The sequence below is a fragment of the Arachis hypogaea genome, chromosome 3, assembly GCF_003086295.3.
Source record: "Arachis hypogaea cultivar Tifrunner chromosome 3, arahy.Tifrunner.gnm2.J5K5, whole genome shotgun sequence".
Lineage (NCBI taxonomy): Eukaryota > Viridiplantae > Streptophyta > Magnoliopsida > Fabales > Fabaceae > Arachis > Arachis hypogaea.
In genome coordinates, this window is record NC_092038.1 from 141,733,833 (window position 1) to 141,756,519 (window position 22,687).

The following is a 22,687-nucleotide window of genomic DNA, read 5'->3' on the forward strand; positions in this document are numbered from 1 at the left end:
AATTCAGTCCCTGATAATTTTTTTGGGAACAGATTAGCCCCTGTGTCAAAAAAAATAACATTGATTTTTTTTGGCACAGGAACCTCATTATCCTTTTGAAGTAATTGTCAGGGGCCGAGTTGGGTCTTTTTTTTTTGTCAGAAGCTGGATTAAAAATTTTTTTTTGTCAGAAGCCTCGTTGTCTTTCGAAATAATTGTCATGGACTGATTTAAGTTTTTCTCAAAATAAAATAAAAATAAAAAAGCAAAAGCGCATTCTTAGTTTACTGTCCATTGAACTCTACAAATCAAAGTCAACATTTTTCCTATACAGTAGCTACTTGATTGAACACAGAACAAGTGTTTAAAGATGGAACTCGGAAGTCCAACGAAACTCAACTGTTTCATCTTTCTTCATTGACGCATGGCGGCAACTGTGTCGGTGAGTGGTGGCTCCTCCTCGGAATCGGCATTGATTTTCATGGGGACAGGCTGCTCCAGCGCCATCCCCTATCCGAGGTGCCTCATCTCTCCCTCCCATCCTCCCTGTCACGTTTGCTTCCAATCGCTCTCTCTCCCTCCCAACCGAAACCCTAATTACAGGTCACCTCTTCCATTTTCTTCCATCTTTCGACGCTTGCAATCTTTATGCTCATTCAGGATGCTATTGACTGATCAGGTGTAATGCGTCCCTCTTAATCGATTATTGCGAAAGCCACGGCAATCACCGCTATATTCTCATTGATGCTGGCAAGACTTTCAGGGAAACGGTGCTTAGGTGGTTTCTTCATCATCAGATTCCAAGAATAGATTCTGTCAGTTGCTCTAATCACCCTGCTCTCACCATCCTTTCATGCTTGCAATCTATGTTGGTCGTTTTGTGAAAGCAATTCATTCATTGTTAATTGCATTACAGATTGTTTTGACTCATGAGCATGCTGATGCTGTCCTTGGATTGGATGATGTGCGTAGTATTCAACCAGTTAGTCCCACAAATGATATTGATCCTACTCCCGTGTACTTGACTCAGCATTCAATGACTAGGTACTACATCCTGCTTTTGCTGACGTTAAATATACCCTGCTCTTTTTCACTTTAGGCCTACAGGTTCTATATGTGATTGTGAACGTTACTATTTCAGTACTATTTACTTTCATTTGATATTATGAGTGCCTTTTGCTTTATGGTAGTTGATTCCATGCTTTAAATGTTTGCAACAGCTTGGAAACCAAATTTCCTTATTTGGTAAACAAAAAACTCAAAGAAGGGCAAGAAATACGAAGGGTAGCTCAATTTTCCTGGAACATAATTGCTGAAGACTGCAATCAACCATTTTTTGCATCAGGCTTAAAATTGACTCCTTTACCAGTTAATCATCACAACCTTTGTCATTAATGGTGAGAATGCAATAACCCCTTTTTTATTACAAGGACTCCAGCACTTCATTTCTGGATGTAGGTAATGCATGGAGAGGATTACATCTGTTTGGGCTTTCTCTTTGGTGACAAAAGTAAGGTAGCTTATTTATCTGATGTCTCACGGATTCCAGCTACCACGGATTATGGTGCGCTCCAAATTACTTTATTCTTGCTTTGATACATGAATTCGTTGCTTCACCAGTGTTTTCTATTTTCACTATAACTGTGCTAGCTAGGATTTCATTTATCTTTGTTTTAATCAATTAGTTTTACACGTGTTTTTAAACTTTGCTGTTGTATACCTAAGAAGAATCTATGCTGAAGTTGCATTTTTACATCTAACTGAGTTAATATTCATTTTACAGTCATTTCAAAAAGTGGGGCTGGACAGTTGGATCTTCTGATATTGGATTCGTTGTATAAGGTCAGTAGTGCTGAAGGAACACAAAGTGATGAATCTGTGTAAACTGTATCTATTCTCCAGTCATGAGTTTTTCTTCTTTTTTTTTTCTAATGCAGAGTTCCTTTTTTTTTTTCCAATCATAATTTTCACAAAGGAACTTCTTGGGCCTCACATCATTTTGGCATACCTTATGTTCATATTTCAATATAGACAATATTGTAGAGCTCCAACTTATTTTATTGGATATTCCTACTCTTGCCATTTCTGAAACATGTTAATTCCATATTTTAGTTTTCTTTCTTTACATTCCCAGTGATAGCCGTTCTTCTTGATATTCCTCTTTGCATTATGGCAGACTGGATCAAATAAGTTTCACCTTTGTCTTCCACAGGTTAGTTTTGCATTTTACAAATGATGTGTTCTCATTATCTATAATTATACAGGTTAGACTTTATATCTTCCTGAGGCAGAGTTCACATCATTTGTGATTTTACAGACGCTTGAAACTGTGAAGATGTTATGTCCAAAACAAGCCCTACTGATTGGAATGAATCACGAGTTTGATCACCATCAGGACAATGAATTATTAATGGAGTGGTCTAGAAGGTACATTGCTTGTCCATCTTGACATAGTAAAAGCTTAGCTGTTAAAAATAAATCAGGCGAAGCACCCATGGTAACAAGATCATGTGACTTTTGTTCAAGTCTCAACTAGTTATCTTTTGTCCTTTTGACGTGTTATGGACTTAAGCAAATGATGAGGTTGCTTCTAAATTGTGCTTAGGGAAGGAATTCTAGTGCAGCTGGCTCATGATGGTTTGAGAGTCCCCATAAACTTATAGTAAGGTAATTCACTATGATCAGGCACATCTTTATAGTCATACATAATTATCTTAGGAGCCATATTACATTATATTATATTATATATTTTTTTTCTGGTAACAGTAATTACTATTCTTTCACGTTGCAGGGTAATGCATATGGGGATGTGCTTAGTTCACCGTTTACTCGTGCTTTACAGTGAGTTCGAGTTCAATGATGCATGCTTTCTTTGCTGGATTATATGCAAGCAATTGTTGGGGAACAATCCTAATGCGAATCTTTCTTCTCCCTTAAATTTTTTATTAAAAGAAATTACTTTTCATATTATATAATTATATTGGAGAACACTGAAATACTTTGTGACATTGTCTTCTGTTTAATCTGTTTATACTGCAGCCAGAGGAATCTAAAATCCTTAGTGTAAAAACTGCTTTGTTAATTCGAATAAAATGGGATCCTACCAAGGGATTCGAGGATAGAAGTTCTTCAAACTAGCGTTTTGTTCCCCTCTAAATATGAGATTATGATTTTTGTATGGATGATAACAATTTTGCCTTCATTTTGAAAATTGTTTTTAGTATACTTAGGATGTGTTAGTTGAGGGTTAAAAATAGGCTGAAAATTTTTATAAGTGAATTGACACGGAAGTTTACACATGAAATTCATCAATCAAACTTTCTATCCTCTTTAAATGTGTAAGCGGTTATATTTTTATCAATCATTAGTAAAAATCAAATCAATTATTCGTGTAAAATATATATTAAAATATAAAATTGTATATTATAAATATGTGAAATAATACATATATATATTAAAATATATAATGACTAATTTTTATACTTTAATAGTTAAAATAGTGAGAATAAAAACAATCCACTACTACACTTACATAGTATGATTTAGTTATTTCTTACATTTTTTATTGGTAATGTAAAGTTTTTTTTACAGTAGGTGCATAGAGACTAATTTCTAAAATAGTTACTTAAAGATATTTTTATAAAAATAATCACAAAAATATTTTGCTTAAAAAATTAAAAGTATTTTATAGTAAGTGTTTCTGAAACAATTTCAAGTTGAATTTGTTGACTAGGTAAAACCTTTCAAAGTCATAATTGCGTAAGTCAAACCATGCGTTGATGATTTCCTAAATCATTGGTAATGCTTTTTCTTTAAATATTGTATAAATATTATAGGCAGCGTTCACCGCAGGGTCATAATTTATTTCAATTATTAGAGCCAATTACATCTTTTTCGAGAAATTTTGTGTGTTTATAATTTTCTTTTTGTCCGAATTACTTAAAAGTAGAAATAGAAAAAGGTAGAATTTTTTTTTTATTTTTAAATTCTATATCTAAAATTTAAGCATCATAAAAATCACTTTTTTTTTTTTATCTCTTTGTGAGTACTGAGTAATAAGGGTTTAATTATTATTTTTTAGTTTATGTGCATAATATAATTGAAAACTTACTTGAATATTGAAATAAATATACCAGGCAGCAGGCTAGCCCACTTGTACGGTGATTTGCATGGGATATGTTCATGCTACTTTATTATATTACAATCAACAAAAGTATATGTATCTATTAATTCTTAAAAACAAGTAAACGTTTGTTTGGTTTTTTTGGTACAATGAATGCAAGCATCCTGAATCAGTCAATACACGTGAATGCCTTATTCCATTTTATTAATTCTGGTCGTCAACTAAGAACAATAGAATGAGAAATGGGCAATTCAATTGAATTCAAAGCACCCTTTGCATTGACGATGAAAGTCTGCGTGCCTTGTGGTTCATGACTCTTAAATTTATTTATTTGTAATTAATATTATTATTTGTAGCGCACAAGAGGAGAGGAACTTGAAGAGGGAACACACAAGAGAATGATGACATGCTCTGTGGCTTTCATCAACAAGGATTTTGACCTAAGCTTCTTTGTTTTCAAGCCTACTGTAGTTATCATCGACCATCTTGTTCATGCGCTCGTGCACTTTTCCTCCTACACTCACAACCTTGGTTCTGTCCAAAGCTCTATTTTTAGGAGCATCCATGGAAATATGGTCATGCTTTTTCTAATTTCTCTTCTTTTTTATATACTTGTCTTTATTCTTATGTGTGTGTTCTTTCACTGCCTTCTAGATAGAGCATATTTGTTTCGAAATTTGAGTATTAATTTTTACAACTCATTTTGTACTCTGTGATGCACCCCAGATAGTTATGATTTTCATTTTCTGATATGACTTTGTTCAAAATACAATAATAATTGTATCTCATAACAATTTATGGATGAGAATTTCTATCTATCAAATGTCATAGCTCCATGTTTTTTAGTGTAGCATCTAGTAATGGCTGAATGAACTTTGAATTTGTCAGTGTTAAACTCAATTCCTCTGTTCCACAATTACACATGTTTCTCTGCTCCGTTATTATTCTCAATTTTACACGTTATGCTAAATATTTATGTGCTGTAATCAGATCATATGGTGCAGTGCATGGAAGAAAATGTCCAGTGACGAAAAAGATAGGTTGATGGAAATCCTTGTAAGTTTGACCCTTCACTTCTGCACTAGATGAAAAAAAAAAAAGGAAAAGAGGCATGAAATTCTGATGAAACTTACTTTTATCATTTATGTGAACTAAAACCAATGAGGCACGTGAATCACAATAATAGTTGTCAGTTCTGTTACAGAATTAGTAAAAGAGGAAATAGCAAAGATTTACAACAGATAATTAGTACTAATTATTTAATTCCTTAGATTATTATGTGGTTACAAGTGCATATTCAAGAAGGAAAGGATTCCTGAATAAAAATTAGACAAATGATTTTATCCTTATTCCTTGCAGAAATCAATGTTAACAAACGTAACAAGAATGGCTGTGTTAGTTGAACACAGCTTCCTTGATGCATATGCTGGAGAATCAAGGGATGGCTCTTCAACAGCAAAAATTTGTAGTGGCGACATAGTTTCCATCAACACTGGAGTCACAACTGCTAAAGACCTTAATGATCTCTGCTATGCCGTGCTAGCAATTTTCAGGTGTCGCTTCGCGAAAGTAGAAGGCTTAACTGCAGGCCTTTGCTTGAAAGGGCAAAGCACTCCCAATGTGGTTTGCATTCATGTCTGGAAATCTCTACAATATTGTTACTCATGGGTCCTCAATAACAGAAAATGGATGATACCATATCTTGAACGCTTCTCTATTTTCGACATGAAATATGATATTTTCCGAGTAGTGTATGTTAGTGATGAAAATGTAGTCATTCCTCCTTATGTTTCTCCTCATAATATGTTAGCAAATGATGAGGAAGATAGTAGACAAGGACATGTTATGCAGAACTGAGAACACAGCATTCAATTCAATCATGCTGCAAAAGTTTCTATATTGTTTAATTTCTTTAAAATATCAACATATGAATGATAGATTTAAATTAGTTCTGTTCTCTTTTCTGCCTTATGTTCTTTTCAATTGTTTAACATGCATCTTGATTTCATTCTTTTCAACCTTGAAATGCTATTGGACACAATCCGAAGGTTGTTGCTGTTAGTTGGAGTAATTTATTCACTTATTTAAGGTACTTGAGAGTTAAAATATTAAATATCACAACTCTAAACTTGCTGATAGTAATAATAAGGCTAGTTAACTTAGGTATGACTGAACAATATTTATTAGATTTTTTGAAAAATAAAAGGATGATTTAATTTAGTAAGTGGTTATGCTCAGGGAGGGAATTAAATACAATCTTTAAGAAGAAATTAAAGTGGGGTTGGGAACTTGTAGTAGTGTCCCCTGCAATCTTTCAAAATCTTGTAGCAATACTACTATATATCTATATGTATATGTAGTTTTCTCTATTATTGCTCTACTATTTTTGTTAGTTTTTGCCTTTAACAACATTTAATACCCAAGACTTGCAGTTGATAAAACTGTAAAACTTCCGAAAAGAAGAAAAACAATTATACCTTTGCTATATACTTTTAATAGCAGGACACAACATCATTGTAGTTGTTTCAGTCCCATAATATGATTTAACTTTTCGTTATAATATAGATTTTGCTTCTGAGAACCAAAATTCTTATGGCACCACCGTTTGTGAAAATGTAATGGGATCATTTTGCATAGGAAAATTATTGAGTTATGTTTCATCTATTAACATTTATTAGGATAATTTAAAAGTGACATCATTCTATTAATGAATAAAATATAATCTACTTAAAGAAAAGAAAAAGAAATCTGCAGTAGTAATAACTTTAATTTTCCTGGTACATGTGAATTACAAGTGCAGTTAACAAGAATTCTACCTAGCTGCTGTATTTAATAGTGGTCCCATCACATATAATTTTGACAGTTTATGCCAAAAGAAAACCAGCTTCATTAAGAGTATCTATAATTAGCATGTTGAGTGTGAAGCAAGAGATAAGGTAGGCTCTGAAGATTTTCATATGTGAACGTTCTGACAATACAAAATGTTACTTTTTTTGCCCTCCAATTTAAATTCACTGCTATAAAATTCTTGCTATGATTGTTAGGCCATGGTCCACAGAATTTAAGTTACTATGTTATCCAATACTAGAATAGACAAATAGGACACATACCCTCAACAAAGGGTTCTTTTCAGTCAACTGTAATATTCTCCGGCCACCTATCACACCATTTCTTTCACTCCTCTTCCTTTCCAAATTTGACTATCTTCCAATTTACATGTCCTTGTTACTGACCCATATAATCTAATAAAATCTAACGTGCATTCCTCTGATAAATTCATTCATTTTTTGTTTAATACAATGACCCCTCGGATATATAATATATGTAGCTGTTACATTATACCCTGCACAAGAATCAATCTGATAGCTAAAAAGATGAATCAAAAGCAGCTTGAGCCACTACCTTTGCTAAGCAGCTTCCTTGGTTCTTCAACTTGTTCATCATCAGAACAAAATCAAAATCTGAAAGAAGATGTGACAGTGGCCTTGCACATTGGGCTCCCTGACAATTCCCATGATAATCATAATGTAGAACCTCTCCAAGCTCCAAATAATTACTGGATACCAACTGAAGAACAGATTATAATTGGTTTCAGCCACTTCTCTTGTCCTGTATGCCCAAAAACCTTCAACCGCTACAACAATCTTCAGGTAAAGTTCTAAGCTTGTTCCATTCATGTTACAGAATAATAATGCATGCAATGAATGTTGTGCAGATGCATATGTGGGGACATGGGTCAGAATACAGAAGAGGGCCAGAGTCACTGAAAAGAACACATCCAAGGCCATTGTTGGAGATAGCATGCTACTGCTGCAAAGGAGGGTGCAAGAACAACATAGAGCACCCAAGGGCAAAGCCTCTCAAAGACTTCAGAACACTGCAAACACACTATAAGAGGAAGCATGGACCCAAACCCTTCTCATGCCGCAAGTGTTCAAAGAATCTCGCTGTCAAAGGTGACTGGAGAACTCATGAGAAGAACTGCGGCAAACGCTGGCTTTGTCTTTGTGGCTCTGACTTCAAACACAAGAGGTCTCTTAAGGATCATATCAAAGCTTTTGGCTTTGGTCATACTCCCTTCTCTTCTTCTTCTACTTCTTCTTCTCATTGATCTCTCTTCCTCTCTATTCTCCAATCTTACTATATATTACTGCAATTTCTTCGCTAAAACACCATATTAGACTCCCACGTAAATAATGCTAATGCATACAATTTTTTTTTGGTTCCATGGGCTTTCCACTTTTTGGTCATAAAAACCCATGATATTTAGATGGGCCGCATTATGGGCTAGCTTAAAAACGTTACCTTTCAATTGAATATAGAAACCAGCACTCGTCCAAAAAAAAAAAAAAAAAACCAGTAGAAAACACAGAGAGAGAGAGAGAGAAAGAGTATAAACTATAAAGTAATCTATAAACCACCCTTAACTAAATGTCAGGTTCGATCATAATTTGGAGATAGAAAAATTTTAAAACTTTTAAGTAAATTATTGCATCTATCAAGATAGTTACAAGTCAAACAAAAATTAATTACTGTACTGAATAGAAAACACTTCAGTTATATATACATGACAATAAATGTCATCATTTTTCATATACGGTAAATCTATGTTGTTATTGTTATCAAGTATTATCTTATTAGACTGGAAATGACTTTAGTTCCGTTGAAGCGAAAAGAATAAGCTAGGATTTTAGACTTTTAGTACACATCATATTTAGATTGAAAGCTAATTATTGATTTATAGTTGAAGCTTAAAAATTAAACCGCCCTTGGTTAAAGCAACGAATGTTGAATGATGTTCTAATTGTTATTAATTAACACATGGTTGCTTGAAGAATTATAATCAAATGCCACACTTTTACGGGCACCTTTGAAAGTTGGTAGCTTTGGTATTCATTCTATATATAAAGTCACATTCATTTAATTAAATAATTGGGGCCAAGTTGATCAAGTCATGATGATTCTGATCTTAAGATTTTGGAGGCAATAGAGTTTAGATTTGGCATATTCATTGATAATTTCATATGCTTGCAAAAGCTTATTATAAGCCATCATTGACTTCAAAGGCAACCCAAATTCCTTATTTCTTCGCAAAAAGGGAATTATAGCAAGAGCATGATAGGGAAGCTTTTATTTTCCATATATTAGAAAAGAAAAATGAACGACAATGGTCCCCAAAATCTGAAAGCTACTACTCTCTTGTTTTTTCACCCAGTCAAAGCTCTCAATTGATTTTTAAGCATAAGGTGTCCCAACAACCTTAGTATTCTGATCTCTAGTGTAAAACGAATTGCCACAAAGGTCCCCACCTAATTTTCTTGTGGATATGTACGTACCTTACAAGCAAATAGGATATTTTCTCTCTTTTTCTAGAGGGAATAGAGTTTCTTAATTAGGATTTTTCTTAATTTGAATTATCTAATGAATAATATTATATAATCAGTAAATATTATTCTTTTTGTCAATATTTAATCAACAATAATTTACATTTATATTTACATAAATTTTATATATAAAAAATATATAGTTTATTTTTATATTTATCAGAATTTATACACATAAATTAATATAATTTATACTCAATTTTTTTAAAATTTGTATACATAAATTAATATAATTTATTTGTTAAAAGACAATTAATATTTATATTGGTCAAATAATAACCAAAAACGCTAAAAATTATTAATTTAAAAAATTTCTCTTATCTAATTGTTCTTGTTGAGTTTGGTCGGTGTATAGCTCGTCCATCGATGAATGTCTTTAAACTTCTCGTCGGGATGAGTTATACGTCGGCAAGGAGAGAACAAAGGGGTGGGTATCTGCAAAAGACACTCCGACGCTCAAGTCAGTAAGTGTTTAAGAGGTATAAGAATAATTCTATGAATATAGAATGTAAGATATGAAATAAAAGTTATCATGTGTTGTATATTATAATAATTTTATGAATATAGAATGTATATAGAATATATCTAGAATGTATCTAGAATGTGTATAGATATATCTAGAATATGTATAGAATGTCCGGTGTATATAGAAATTGGTGCCTTTTATAGGCATAGAGTTGATGGTATGACCGTTGATCATTAAGTCAGAATAATGGTCATTATGTCGATAATGAAGGTGTCGGTTATATAATGAATGATAATTAAGGCCGAGTTATAACTTATAATGCACAATAAAGACCGAGTTATACGGTGACGGATCATAGCCCCCAAGCTTTGTCTGCCGATCATATGATCCAAGCTAAGCTTAGAAAATAAAATGATTTATAACTCGATTAAAAGATAAGTGAATAATAATGATATGGTAAGAGTCATTCAATCAAGGTAGTTGCGTGAGGGATACTCTTCCGTTTAAGAATAATTTTAGCATTTGATTGTATGTGAACTGAAAAGTTCAGAGATAGATAAGATATCCATTGATAGAATCGATTGTATGATCCGAGGATATAATGGTTAATTGTCTTGTGAATTTTTTCAGCCCATAACAATTTATTGATGAATTTCTCGCTCAAAGCAATTAGTTATTGAATATTTACAATTTACAGTGAAGGTTATATGATATGAATAAGATAAATTGAGAAAATGAATATGTCTAAAGTCGCAACATATATTGAATAATATATATTGTAAAAGTAAAAGAGTTCAAAGTAGAAAAATATACCTTGAAAGTTGATAATTGTCGAGAAGAAGACGACATATATGAATGTCATACATGCCAAAATGTGAATATCTAAATTTTGTTTTGTAGGACATGCTTTAATTTGATAATAAAGCAATAAGCTAACAATTATTGAATTATACATTTAGTATAATATTTTTAGCAGTTACAGTATGACGAAAGATATTTCTCGTGCAATAATAGTAAATTTGCATGTTTGTAACTATTTTTTCTTAACTTTTTGTATTAAAACATAAAATTTAATAGCATAAAGTATAGAATATATATTGATGTTTGAATATAACTAATAAATTAGTAAATATTAGTTACACAAAATATAAATACAAAAGTATGTTGAATAAAATATATAATTTTACTTGTGTAAATAGAGAACTTTGAAAAAATTAGCAAAATTGACATGCCAACTTATGCTCGGATTGATTGAAAGTCGAATTTGTTCTCGAATTGATTGAAAGCCGAGTTTGTTCTCGGATTAGTTCATTGATCAATTATGAGATGTGAAATATTATGATACTTAAAAATGAAGCAATTTGAATGTATAAAGTACATACTTTATAAAAAATTATGATAGATTAAAATTTGATAAGAAGTATTAAATAAAATCTTAAACAAGATTGTTGAAATTAGTTCAAAAATTTAAATGTAATTCAAGTATTATGAATTTGAGGGGAGTAGGAATTATTTTACTCTCCCCACAGACGGCGCCAATTGTTCTTCCTGAGTTTGGCCGGTGTATAGCTCGTCCGTCGATGAATGTCTTTAAGCTTCTCATCGGGATGAGTTATACGTTGGCAAGGAGAAAACAAGGGGGTGAGTATCTGCAAAAGACACTCCGACGCTCAAGTTAATAACTGTTTAAGAGGTATAAGAATAATTCTATGAATATAGAATGTAAGATGTGAAATAAAAGTTATCATGTGTTGTATATTATAATAATTCTATGAATATAAAATGTATATAGAATATATCTAGAATGTATTTAGAATGTATCTAGAATATGTATAGAATGTCCGGTGTATATAGAAATTGGTGCTTTTTATAGGCATAGAGTTGATGAATAGAATTGATGGTATGACCGTTGATCATTAAGTCAGAATAATGGTCATTAAGTCGATAACGAAGATGTCGGTTACATAATGAATAATAATTAAGGCCGAGTTATAACTTATAATGCACAATAAAAACCGAGTTATACATGGACGAATCACTAATAATTATATTTTAACTCATAGTCTTATTAACAAGAGTGTTCTTTCCAAGAGTATTCTTTAAAGATATCAATAGTTTAATGTTTGAATAAAAAATCTTAATTGTTTGAGTTTTTATGTATTGAAAAAATAAAAATATTATTTGTATATTAAAATTGACTACTAAAATTAATTATTATATATTTGTATATAAAAATATATATTATTTAATTTATTTATAATATGTATATTTTAATATATATTTTATATTATTAATTAATTTTAATATATTGTTGTAAAAAACTAAAATTTTCTATTTTATTCTCTTAGTCAATGTTTTTAGAGTATTCTTTGATTAAACATGTATGTCAGATTAGAGTTAATTCCAGCTCTAGATATAATATCACACCCTTAACACTAATAAAGTGAATTACAGAATTATTTCTTTTAATTTTATTTTTAAAGTTAGAAACTAGAGAGAAGGGAGTGAATATGCAAGCGTCAAAAAGTTGAGAAAGGAACAAAGATTCTGTACCAAACACAAAAATGAAAAGGTTATGGAAGCCCCAACATTGCACGGTTCATTAGATTTTGATTATTTATGCTGCCATTTCAACACATACATACAAGAGTGTAGGGTACTACTGTAGTACAAGGTCTCATCTCACCTCTCTAGATTCTGTACCAAATAAAATCTTGTTGGATCGGACGCATATACGGTATACCCATCACACAAAACCATTCCATTATTTACATGAACTAATGTGATAATAAATCACATTATTTTGTGAAAGACTTTGCAAAATATGTTGAATTGAAATTGCAAAATTGTTGTTTACCTTTTGGGGAGAAACGTGGAGGGGGTATTAGAATTTATTGTTTTTGTTATTATTTAGTTATAAATTTAATTTTTATAGTTTATTTTTTTTTAGTTTAGTAATCTAATAATATATTTTATCTTATATTTTTAAATATTAATAGTTAACTTATAGTTAAAAATAATAAATTTTGATGGTTTTTTAGTATTTTTTTTTTATATATATACGATATTATTCTATTAAATTATGAGTTTAATTTTGATGCACTGACGATATAAAGTATTTTATATTGTGTATCATATTCTTTCTTTTTTATAACCATTCACGCGATTAATGTAAAAAGTAGTTATTTTTATTGATATAGTGTTATGTAATTAAATGTATGTATAAAACTATTTACACAGTATCAAAATTAAATTTTTAAATTATTTTGTTAAATTAAAAAATAAATCATTTTATAGGGAATAAATTCCCTAGTGGCTAGGTATAGTAGGTACTGTAAAAGAGACATAATTGCCAAAGAGGTGCATCGATGGAGCTTAGAAAATAATAATAATAATAATAATAATAATAATAATAATAATAATAATAATAGAGGAATGCTATGGAGCTAGTAACTTTTGTGATTTGTAACCATTAAATAGTCATCAATAATAATTTTAATGGTGTGAAATTGGTGTGAACTTTCATTTAATGACTCACTTTTCTTTGCATGGTTATATGCTGGTCAGAATTTAACAAAGTTGTTGGTTCCTAGATTTTTCCATAATGATAATATGTAAAAGATGGCCGTTAGCAAGAGTTTTTTTTTTTTTTTTTTTGTTCGAGCAACCACAATCAACGCAATGCCCAGACCATGTGCCTCTCAATCTATTGTGTGAAAACGACTTGCCATGACTTTATTTATTTTTTCTGCTGACATGTTTTGTGCATTCCTTCCTTCACCATAAGATGAATTTTCGGACACTATTTATATATATATTCATATGGAGAAATGCAAGAACAATCATTACTTTGTTAATGGGCACTCAATATCCAGAAATAAGAAGAATTGCCTCGTATAATTAATAGCTAATTTATTTATATGTATGCATAATTGCATATTCATGTGGTAGGGTAGTGGCAGTGCCACCCTAGTTTGTTATTTTGTTTTGGGAAATAGCTACAATCCCTACAACTAACAACGCATGCTTCATGCACCTTTCTTACAATCTGCCACACGCCAACTCCAAATAATTCACCTCACTTGTTTATCAGTTATGAACACTTCACTTCACTTATTAAAAAAAAAAAAACAATATAGTGGTAAAATTTTATTTTGGGAATGAAGAGTTTAAAGTATTTATTTATTCTTTCTCTTCGTACGTCAACTTTGATCACAATTTTATCTTTGAAAAGATGAAAGAGATGTTTTGCCTGCGTATATGATATAAGAAACCAATACCACACTGAATTCAAACTAAATACCTAATATGTTTGAACCAAAAAGAAAGGGCATATTGTATGAGAAATGGGTCAACTAATTAGGCGAAGTGAATCAATACGTTCACATACAGTGTTTGAATTATCGGTCAAAGGTCCAAACCCTAATCAAGGGGCAAACATTATACACGTCATGATCAGTGGGCCCCACTTACTGCAAACATCCCATGTGAACCACACTAGGGCCCCTCCTTTCTAGTTATCTAATCTAATCTAATCTAACATCGACTTTAGGTTAATAAAATTGATGTAATTAACAATACTCAAGAATGTTTCTTGGGCTACTAAAACTAGCAAATAACATAAAAATTTTAACAGTACAAAAGATAAATTGAATAGTGAATCTGTTGGACCTTAGACCTTATTAAAAGCAAACAAAAAGTATGTGACCTCCCTACTCTTACTAATTACTATGGGGCTTTGTGCTTTAAAAGTTTGATTAGATGATGGATAATGATAATTAAGTTTTCTTGAGGCAAGGGGCGGATTTATAGGAGTGAGCACGAGTAGCGAGTATTCAATTACTCATCCGAACCAAACTAATTAAATTGGTTCTGAAACCAATGGATAATTGGGTTTAACTCGAACCAAATCAATGGCCTTTGTTAGTAATTAGTTCGGGTATCGATTCTGGAAGTGCGGAATCCGAATCAACTCGCGAATCCGATTATATATTAATTAAATAAAAAATAAATTATATATGACTTTTTTATTAGACAATGATTATTCACTATTAATATGTATGGATTTTAATAAGTTTAGTTTTTAATGTATTTGGTGTTTAATATATTTGGATTATTTCTATTGGTATTACATGTTTATTGTACTTGTTGAATTTTTAAGATAAAAATTTGTTTCTTTTTTTATGAATTTTAAAGTCATCGGATACCCAATTATCCGAATCGAACCAATCCGTTCTTAATCGATTTGGTTTAGTTCGGATACATGTACAAAAAATCACAAATTCAAACTAAACCGAACAAATTATATTTTGATCGGTTCGATTCTAATTTTACCATAAATCCGAACCAAACCGACCTGTACTCACTCCTACGGATTTAACTATACTATGGTGTGGTAAATTATTTGACGATTCTAAAAAGCATGCATTGGCTATATCTTAATTTTAGGAAGTAATTTAATTTTACTGTTACTCATAATATTAATTTGTATAGAAGTTCTCTTTATTAACAATGTATCATATATATAATTTTTTTTTTTTACCTAAACTTTTTATATCTACCACTGAGATTTTTTTTAACTGAAATTTTGTATGTCTACCTCTAAGATTTTGAGACATAAGTATTGAACTTTGAAAATAATAGATCAAGATGAGCTGAAAACTCCAATTAATTATTTATCATTATCTCGGTCCACTGTGTTCTGATGTTGCAAATCAATTTATTGAATGACAATTAATTTTTTCTGATCTCTCCCTTGAAATCATAAAGCTTTACTCAGTTGCACTTTTGAAAATTATGAAAGAAAATTACAGATTAGAGGCAAAATAACTAGAAGATAATAATAATAATGGATAAGAAAGAACATGTTTATATTATATATATAGAGAGAGCAATTTTTTTTAAATGCATAATTTAACATAATTGTATAAAAAAATTTACATGATCATGGTTACTTCTTTAAAATGGTCCCCGGAAATCAACGGTATATATTTTTGGATAACCACATCAAAACCTTTTATACTCTTACGCAGTTAAAACTTAAAAGTAAAAACGATGGATGAATGATTGAGAATTTCAGGGGAGTAGGAAAAGGGTAAATTGGTCCCTAAAAATGTAAGTGGATTAGGTGATGACCCTGGTCAAGGAAGGAAGGAAGGATTAGTCAGTCACATTATAGAATTCCTAAACTTTCAGATTCAGAGCAGAGTCCCAACCCATTTGGCTTCTGAATTCTGACACCCTCTGCTAATTTAATTCTCAATACGTTACATGCACATATATAAAAAGTTATTTGCTAAATTAATTATTTATCTAAAATATATATTAAAATAAATTAAATAATATATATACATAATATTTTTTATTTTATTATTTTCTCCTGTTTTCCATCTAAAATTAATAGAATATATATTATACGAAATATAAACTTTACATTATAGAATAAATTAGTATGAGAAGTTTTTAAAAAAAAAAAAAAAACTAAATAACATGTTATGATGTACAGATATTAATACTGATATAAAATACATAAATACATAAATTTAAAATTTTTATAAGACACAAAAATATAATATGTATATATATAAAATATAAAATATTTTTTAGATAAATTATAATAATATTTTAATAATTAATAATATATATTATTTTTAAAATTATTTTAAAAATACTATTAAAAAAATAGACAAATTAATATATAATAATATTTAAATATATTTAAAAATATTTAATTTTTTTATTTTTATTAAAATATAATTAAACATAAAAAATATATATATTAAATAAATATCAATAAATATTTTATTTAAAATATATTTAATACACAGATACAATAAATAAAAAAAGAATTTTACCTATTCAATCAAAAATAAGCAAGGGACAACGAAAATGATGAGTCTGCCTTGGTGGATGTGTTTTCCCCAGAAGTATCTTTGACTGGCCAAGGGAATATATTCATACGTATATTATACTATATCCTCTACCTTCCTTTTTTTGACGAGATCTACCTTTCGCTTTACTACATGTATTAATGAGTATATTATATTAATGAGTATATTATATTATTATCAATTTAAACAAATGATAAAGCTTTGCAAAAGCATCCTAATGGAGTAGTCATGTTTAATTATTTATGAGTTTATCTTTGTGGTTCGTGTTATAATAATAATGAAAGCTATTTTTGCCGAGATTACCGGAAAAATTCAGTGAGCCACACACGGGCGCACCAACATAACAACATTGGCTTTACGCCTTTACTTCACGTGCTTTCACTTTTATATAAGATAATTTTGGTTGGGGGTAAAATCGGAAAATGGCGTGCATACATAGATACAGATAAGTGCATCCACCCGTACTGTACTGTATACAGTATACAGTATACAGCGACCGAAACTTGACGCAACAAATTCATTGATTGATTCATTGTTTCTTGTGTGCTATGCTTCATTCCTTCATTGTGTTGAACCGAACTGCACTGCTGCTGCATTTGTTAAGCATACACAGATCTCTCATCTCTATTCATGGACTACGAGAGGATTCACAAACCTCAGGTCTTTTAATTCCGTTTCAATTTACCTTTTGCATCCTCTTCTTCATTAGTGAGCCACCGTTCATGCCTTCCTTCTAATAATTTGTTTTGTTTGTTATGCAGACTGGAATAATTTCCCCAAGTAAACTGAGGATGAAGCTTATAGGTCACAGAAAGAAGGATGGATCCAACAGTAACTCATCCAGAACTTCCCCTTCCAGAATTGATGATGCTGAATTTGTCAACAGCTTACTACCTTCTAACAATGGCAACCCTGACGATGAAGGTCTGCATTTCATTTCTTTCTCTTTCTCTTGTGTGTATATGATGAATGGCAATGACTTCATTAATTCCTTAATTCCAGTTACATCTCCCAGCTTAGAACCAAAGGGAAACGGTGGCACCGGCCTTACCAAGATTCAGCATCTTCAAAAGGCTGATGGTGGAAGTTCAAGCACTATTCACCCGGTGAGAACAATAGAAGAGGAAAATCTTGATTATGACAGTAATGCTAGCTCATCAAGCTTCGAGTTTGATAAAGGAGAGAGATCGGTGAACAATCCGGCAACAAGATCACTATTGAGGCCTATTCCTTCTAAGTGGAATGATGCTGAGAAATGGATAATGAGGCAAAACACACAAGCTACTATTTCAAAAAAGAATAATACTCTGCATAATAGTCAACCTAATCGCATGGTGAGGGTTGCTCCGGAGTCTGGTGTTTATGATCATAAGTTATCAACAGCCAAGGTGACAGAAACAAAGCGGGTTGACAAATTCTCTTTTGTTCCTTCCGATGGAAGAAATCCAGTACTAGAAGAGTCTTATCCCCAAAGCAAAGATTTAAAGGAAGTAAATGACTTGGACTTATCTTGCTCAACAAGTACACATGATCATACAGGTATGTTCAATATCACACCTCAGTTATGTTGTAAGTTGCGTTCATTTTAGGGAAAATGGACAAAGCATTATACTAGATGTTTATATGGAATTTTGATTTGATTGAATGTAGAGGTGTGTGTTATGCTCTACAGCAAGATGAATTTGTTCATATTTTGCAGAATTTCCTGGAATTCGATCGGTGGCAATGAGAGATATGGGAACAGAAATGACCCCTGTGCCAAGTCAAGAGCCTTCACGAACTGCTACTCCTGGTGGCTCAGCAACTCCACTACGTAGCCCAGCGTCTTCAATGCCTTCAACTCCAAGGAGAGGTGAGCCTGCTTCAACACCTTTGGACAACACAACTGATGATGATTTGCAGTTTCCAACTGAAAATGGAAGAAAACACTTGTCTGAAGAAGAAATGAAACTCAAGACAAGGAGAGAGATTGCAGCCCTTGGCGTGCAGCTTGGTAAGATGAATATTGCTGCTTGGGCAAGCAACGGCGACGAGGAAGAGAAAAAGTCTGCTATGAGGGACGCAAATGTGGAACAACATGAGAGAATTGAATTTGAAAAGCGTGCTGCCCAGTGGGAGGAAGCTCAAAAGTCTAAACATACTGCAAGGTTTTATTTTGTGTTCAACCAAGGTTTAAAATCATGGAAAGTTTTCATCCTAATGTGATTAGTCCGTGTTAATATTTTCAGATTTAAACGTGAGGAAATCAAAATTCAAGCATGGGAAAGTCAGCAAAAGGCAAAGTTAGAAGCAGAAATGAGAAGAATTGAGGTAGTTATTATTTTGCATAGTCCATATACATCAGAAAAAGCAAAAGTCTTCCATATTTTAGAACCTGAATGTTGTTTAGTGAGATATGGAGCATTTTTAACTTTTCTATGGAGACAGACATCATAATTATGCTATGGTTATTTTTTATTTCTACTTGAACATTGCTTGAAACTTGATCTGTATCTGATATTCTAAATTAACTATATGTCTCTCCAATTATTTATGTATAATAGAAGCTTAATAACTGAACAGATTTGATGAAATATTAATATTATACATTGAACATAGGTTAAATCCATATGATTGCCATTATTTAATTGCAGTTTGTCCTAATGTTTACTTGAGTAGATAGTCTTTACTTCATAACAATGTTCACATTGCCATTGATTGAAACTGTTTACAATTTAAGGCCAAAGTTGAGCAAATGAAAGCTCAGACACATGCAAAGATGGTGAAAAAGATTGCTCTGGCAAGACAAAGATCAGAAGAGAAACGTGCGGCGGCCGCAGCTAGAAAAAGTCGGGAAGCCGAAAGAACCGCAGCTCAAGCAGAGTACATACGCCAAACAGGGCGAATGCCCCCTTCCAGTTACACCTGTTGTGGTTGGGTCTGATGTATAGACATTGCAATTAAAACAAAATGCAAATCACATAACTGTGTAAGGTATGAGCCATAAACAATGGCAAATGATAGATCTTGTATGTTACTGAAACCCTGTAGTTTTCAGGCACCTGAGTGCAACTTGCTACGTAAAAGTAAAAGGGATTGCTGAATGATGATTTTTATAAGTCACAGAACTGTGTCTGTTTCATTTTTTTATTATTATAAAAAAAAAAAAAATTGGAGGAGGAAAAAAAATAGAGAGAAGAAAATGAAAGTGTCTGCTTTCACCTATTGGCCATTGTTTTCACTTCCTAGTTTCTACTTTCTACTATGCAAAGTTACAAGTTTCCTCTAGTGAAAAGTAAACCATATTTTAATTTAAGAAAAACAATGCAAAGATATGTTATTTATATTTACTCTTATTATACATGGGTTTTATACTTATCTATGTACATAAAACATTCTTTTCAAAATAAAATAAACCTTTGTGATCATACCACATGTTGGGGCACTGTAGAGAGTGAATTCTCGACCACCATCAAAATTTTGGAGAGGAATTAAGTGAAAGAATATAAGATGAAAAGACACTATATCCAATTCAAAACATTAAGATAGTAAGTTAACAGGTCTCTCATCTTATAGATTCTTCATTCTTTTTTGTTATCTTTAATGTGAGACTAATTTCATACATTATTTTTCATATTTGCAACATTAACAACACAACAGAAAATAAGTAATGGATAATTATTGCCTGAGCAACAATTTTTTACAATATTTAGTTATCACCGTAAGTTGAAATTAATTTGCAAAGGGATTGCTTAAACATTAATTCCATGAATCTATATCACAATCTTAAGGGAGATAAAATCTATTGAAACATTAGTTCTATCAATTTCTTTTATCTTGGCACGGATTGAAAAAAGATGTGCACAAAATTATGTGTACCTAATGAATTGAACGGAGTGCTCCCTGCCTTGGTAAGAATGCACAATCCCTTTTATCCAAAGCAATAGGCCAATAGCCCGAAAATATAAATTCTGAACTTTGGGCTACACTAGTTTCCACAAGGCTGCAAAAGTGCCTAATTTTATGATTCCCAAAGTATGAATCTGGTTCTTTATATACAAGCCAATAGTGAATTACTTGGACCACCATCATTGACTCCTATCAAGGGGACGAGCATATAACAACACCTACGATATTTATTTAGCAGTAACCCCTAAACAAGTTATGTCATCCTACTAAATCCACTCGTTCAAATTGTCTTAACCCAATCCACCACTTTCACAGTAATATTCTTTCTCTTTTGACCTTTTTGGTATGAGAAACCTTTTTCACAATAATTTCATAACTTCCATGTCCATCTATCCCTCAATTGGTTGGGCTGAACCCTCATTTTTCAATCTTTACTCTTTACTACACCAACAAAGGCTCTTATGATCCAAGAAAAAAAAAACTTTCTCTTTTCTTTTTCCCTCTAAATATATTTCTTCAAAGATTTTTCACCAATTTCGTCAATAATATTTACGATCTCTATTAACCCTCGTTAAAATGTGTAATTTAGTGTGCCATAGCCTATAGTATATAGAAATACTCTTACAAGTCTAATATAGAACTAAGAAAAAATCAGCCAAATAAATATTTATTCACTCACTATTTTTTTAATTACCTTTTTAAACTTGTTCATTTTTTTTCTCCTTCCTCTCAACACCAGAGTTTCACCCATTATCACAAGTCACCCACCACCACTGCTGACTAGCCACCTAATGCCGCCAAATTGGTTTTGTTTTACTTTATTTCACATTCAGATATTAAATTTTAGATGTTTTATTGTTTTTAATTTCGAACATTTTTATAATATTCATTTTTTTAATTATTGACTAATTTACGAATTAATTGTTAAATTGATATTGATTCTTGTAAATTTTCATATGTTCATTATTATGAGATAAATTGAAATTCAGTACCTATGATCATAAGAAGTAGCAATAACATATATACATGGAAATGGATCATCTCCATTTTTTTAACACTTGAGAGAATAAAGTGTGATCTCTTACCTTTAATCTTATAATGGGACCAAAATTAACAGAAATTCTTCGCATACAAGCGATTAAGGCTTGTAAGACTTACAAGTCCAATTAAAACTAACACTCAAAACGCGTTTCTTCTTCTTCTTCTTCCTCTTCGTCTTCTTCTTCTTCTTTTCTTTCGTTTCTTGCCTTCTCTTTCTCCTCCTTCTTCTTCTTACTGCACCTTCTTCTTCTTCTTCTTCTTTTCTTTCGTTTCTTGTCTTCTCTTTCTCCTTCTTCTTCTTGCTGCACATTCTTCTTCTTCGTCTTCCTCTTTTTCTTCTTCATTTACGTGCTTTTCTCTCTGTTTTCTTTCTTATTATTCTCGATTTCCATTGTTTTTTTTTACATCAAGCTCTGAAATCGTTTTTGAAGAGAAAGAGAAAGAGTTCTGAATTATGCATAAGGTATACTTCAACGAATTTTGGGTGTATTTTTTAAATCCTTTGAGTGTAGTTTTGTAATCTTTTGGGTGTATTTCTATAATCGTTTGGGTGTATTCCTGTAACCGTTTGGGTGTATTTCTGAAGTTCCATTATCTTCAAAACGATTTCAAAGCTTGATTTCAAAAACTATGAAAATCGAAAGAAAACGAAGAAAAAGAAGAGGAAGAAGAGGAAGAGGAAGAAGAGTCGTTCGTAATACATGGTGAGTGTAGCGCTTTGAAAACAGAAAACGGTTGAATAACGCATTAAAAGGCCCGTGTGTAGCAACTTGTAAGACTTGTAAGTCAAAAAGACTTGTATGTGTAGCAGGCCTCCAAAATTAAATAGAAGAGAAAGAACAATGAAATGTGAGATCTTATCCTAAACACTATCCAATTTTTTTTTTTTCATTAGAGACGATCCACTCCTATGCAT

At 31.6% G+C, this 22,687-nt stretch overlaps 4 protein-coding genes across 14 annotated transcripts; all 4 read left to right on the top strand.

The window, feature by feature from the left end:
- The first annotated feature begins 254 nt into the window (after positions 1 to 254).
- On the top strand, positions 255 to 3,113 carry LOC112734786 (putative hydrolase C777.06c). 10 transcript variants are annotated; one of them, XR_003168436.3, is made up of 10 exons: positions 255 to 582; positions 659 to 794; positions 896 to 1,023; positions 1,200 to 1,347; positions 1,438 to 1,543; positions 1,763 to 1,821; positions 2,092 to 2,191; positions 2,297 to 2,406; positions 2,585 to 2,646; positions 2,771 to 3,113. XR_003168436.3 is itself a non-coding variant. In XM_025784247.3 (10 exons), exons 1-9 carry the CDS (start codon positions 404 to 406, stop codon positions 2,640 to 2,642), a joined length of 960 nt encoding a protein of 319 aa, XP_025640032.1. In that variant the 5' UTR covers positions 255 to 403; the 3' UTR covers positions 2,643 to 2,646; positions 2,771 to 3,113. The 10 variants fall into 10 exon arrangements, 3 of the variants coding, with proteins under 3 accessions (XP_025640032.1, XP_025640035.1, XP_025640034.1); XR_011880492.1 differs by having other exon boundaries at positions 2,114 to 2,191; positions 2,271 to 2,406; XR_003168438.3 differs by having other exon boundaries at positions 2,114 to 2,191.
- A 1,171-nt stretch (positions 3,114 to 4,284) lies between these two features.
- On the top strand, positions 4,285 to 6,060 carry LOC112734789 (uncharacterized). Its single transcript, XM_025784253.3, has 3 exons — positions 4,285 to 4,677; positions 5,093 to 5,158; positions 5,462 to 6,060. Exons 1-3 carry the CDS (start codon positions 4,501 to 4,503, stop codon positions 5,957 to 5,959), a joined length of 741 nt encoding a protein of 246 aa, XP_025640038.1. The 5' UTR covers positions 4,285 to 4,500; the 3' UTR covers positions 5,960 to 6,060.
- Positions 6,061 to 7,360: 1,300 nt separating this feature from the next.
- LOC112734788 (protein TRANSPARENT TESTA 1) lies at positions 7,361 to 8,326 on the top strand. Its single transcript, XM_025784252.3, has 2 exons — positions 7,361 to 7,752; positions 7,818 to 8,326. Exons 1-2 carry the CDS (start codon positions 7,402 to 7,404, stop codon positions 8,211 to 8,213), a joined length of 747 nt encoding a protein of 248 aa, XP_025640037.1. The 5' UTR covers positions 7,361 to 7,401; the 3' UTR covers positions 8,214 to 8,326.
- An 8,700-nt stretch (positions 8,327 to 17,026) lies between these two features.
- LOC112734790 (uncharacterized) lies at positions 17,027 to 19,944 on the top strand. 2 transcript variants are annotated; one of them, XM_025784255.3, is made up of 6 exons: positions 17,027 to 17,502; positions 17,604 to 17,766; positions 17,845 to 18,381; positions 18,542 to 18,989; positions 19,071 to 19,152; positions 19,562 to 19,944. In XM_025784255.3, the coding sequence occupies exons 1-6, from the start codon at positions 17,473 to 17,475 to the stop codon at positions 19,763 to 19,765; spliced, it is 1,464 nt and encodes a 487-aa protein (XP_025640040.1). In that variant the 5' UTR covers positions 17,027 to 17,472; the 3' UTR covers positions 19,766 to 19,944. The 2 variants fall into 2 exon arrangements, with proteins under 2 accessions (XP_025640040.1, XP_072089831.1); XM_072233730.1 differs by having other exon boundaries at positions 17,080 to 17,502; positions 17,604 to 18,381.
- Positions 19,945 to 22,687: the final 2,743 nt, after the last annotated feature.

Bases quoted from the DNA above. Each gene is read 5' to 3' on its own strand.
- LOC112734789 (XM_025784253.3), top strand. From the start codon at position 4,501: ATGATGACATGCTCTGTGGCTTTCATCAACAAGGATTTTGACCTAAGC. The intron at 4,678-5,092 runs GTCATGCTTTTT...TGCTGTAATCAG, and splicing joins GGAGCATCCATGGAAATATG to ATCATATGGTGCAGTGCATG. The intron at 5,159-5,461 runs GTAAGTTTGACC...TATTCCTTGCAG, and splicing joins ATAGGTTGATGGAAATCCTT to AAATCAATGTTAACAAACGT.
- LOC112734790 (XM_072233730.1), top strand. From the start codon at position 17,473: ATGGACTACGAGAGGATTCACAAACCTCAG. The intron at 17,503-17,603 runs GTCTTTTAATTC...TTTGTTATGCAG, and splicing joins AGAGGATTCACAAACCTCAG to ACTGGAATAATTTCCCCAAG. The intron at 18,990-19,070 runs GTTTTATTTTGT...TAATATTTTCAG, and splicing joins AAGTCTAAACATACTGCAAG to ATTTAAACGTGAGGAAATCA.
- LOC112734788 (XM_025784252.3), top strand. From the start codon at position 7,402: ATGACCCCTCGGATATATAATATATGTAGCTGTTACATTATACCCTGC. The intron at 7,753-7,817 runs GTAAAGTTCTAA...AATGTTGTGCAG, and splicing joins ACCGCTACAACAATCTTCAG to ATGCATATGTGGGGACATGG.
- LOC112734786 (XM_025784247.3), top strand. From the start codon at position 404: ATGGCGGCAACTGTGTCGGTGAGTGGTGGCTCCTCCTCGGAATCGGCA. The intron at 795-895 runs GTCAGTTGCTCT...ATTGCATTACAG, and splicing joins AGATTCCAAGAATAGATTCT to ATTGTTTTGACTCATGAGCA. The intron at 1,024-1,199 runs GTACTACATCCT...TGTTTGCAACAG, and splicing joins ACTCAGCATTCAATGACTAG to CTTGGAAACCAAATTTCCTT.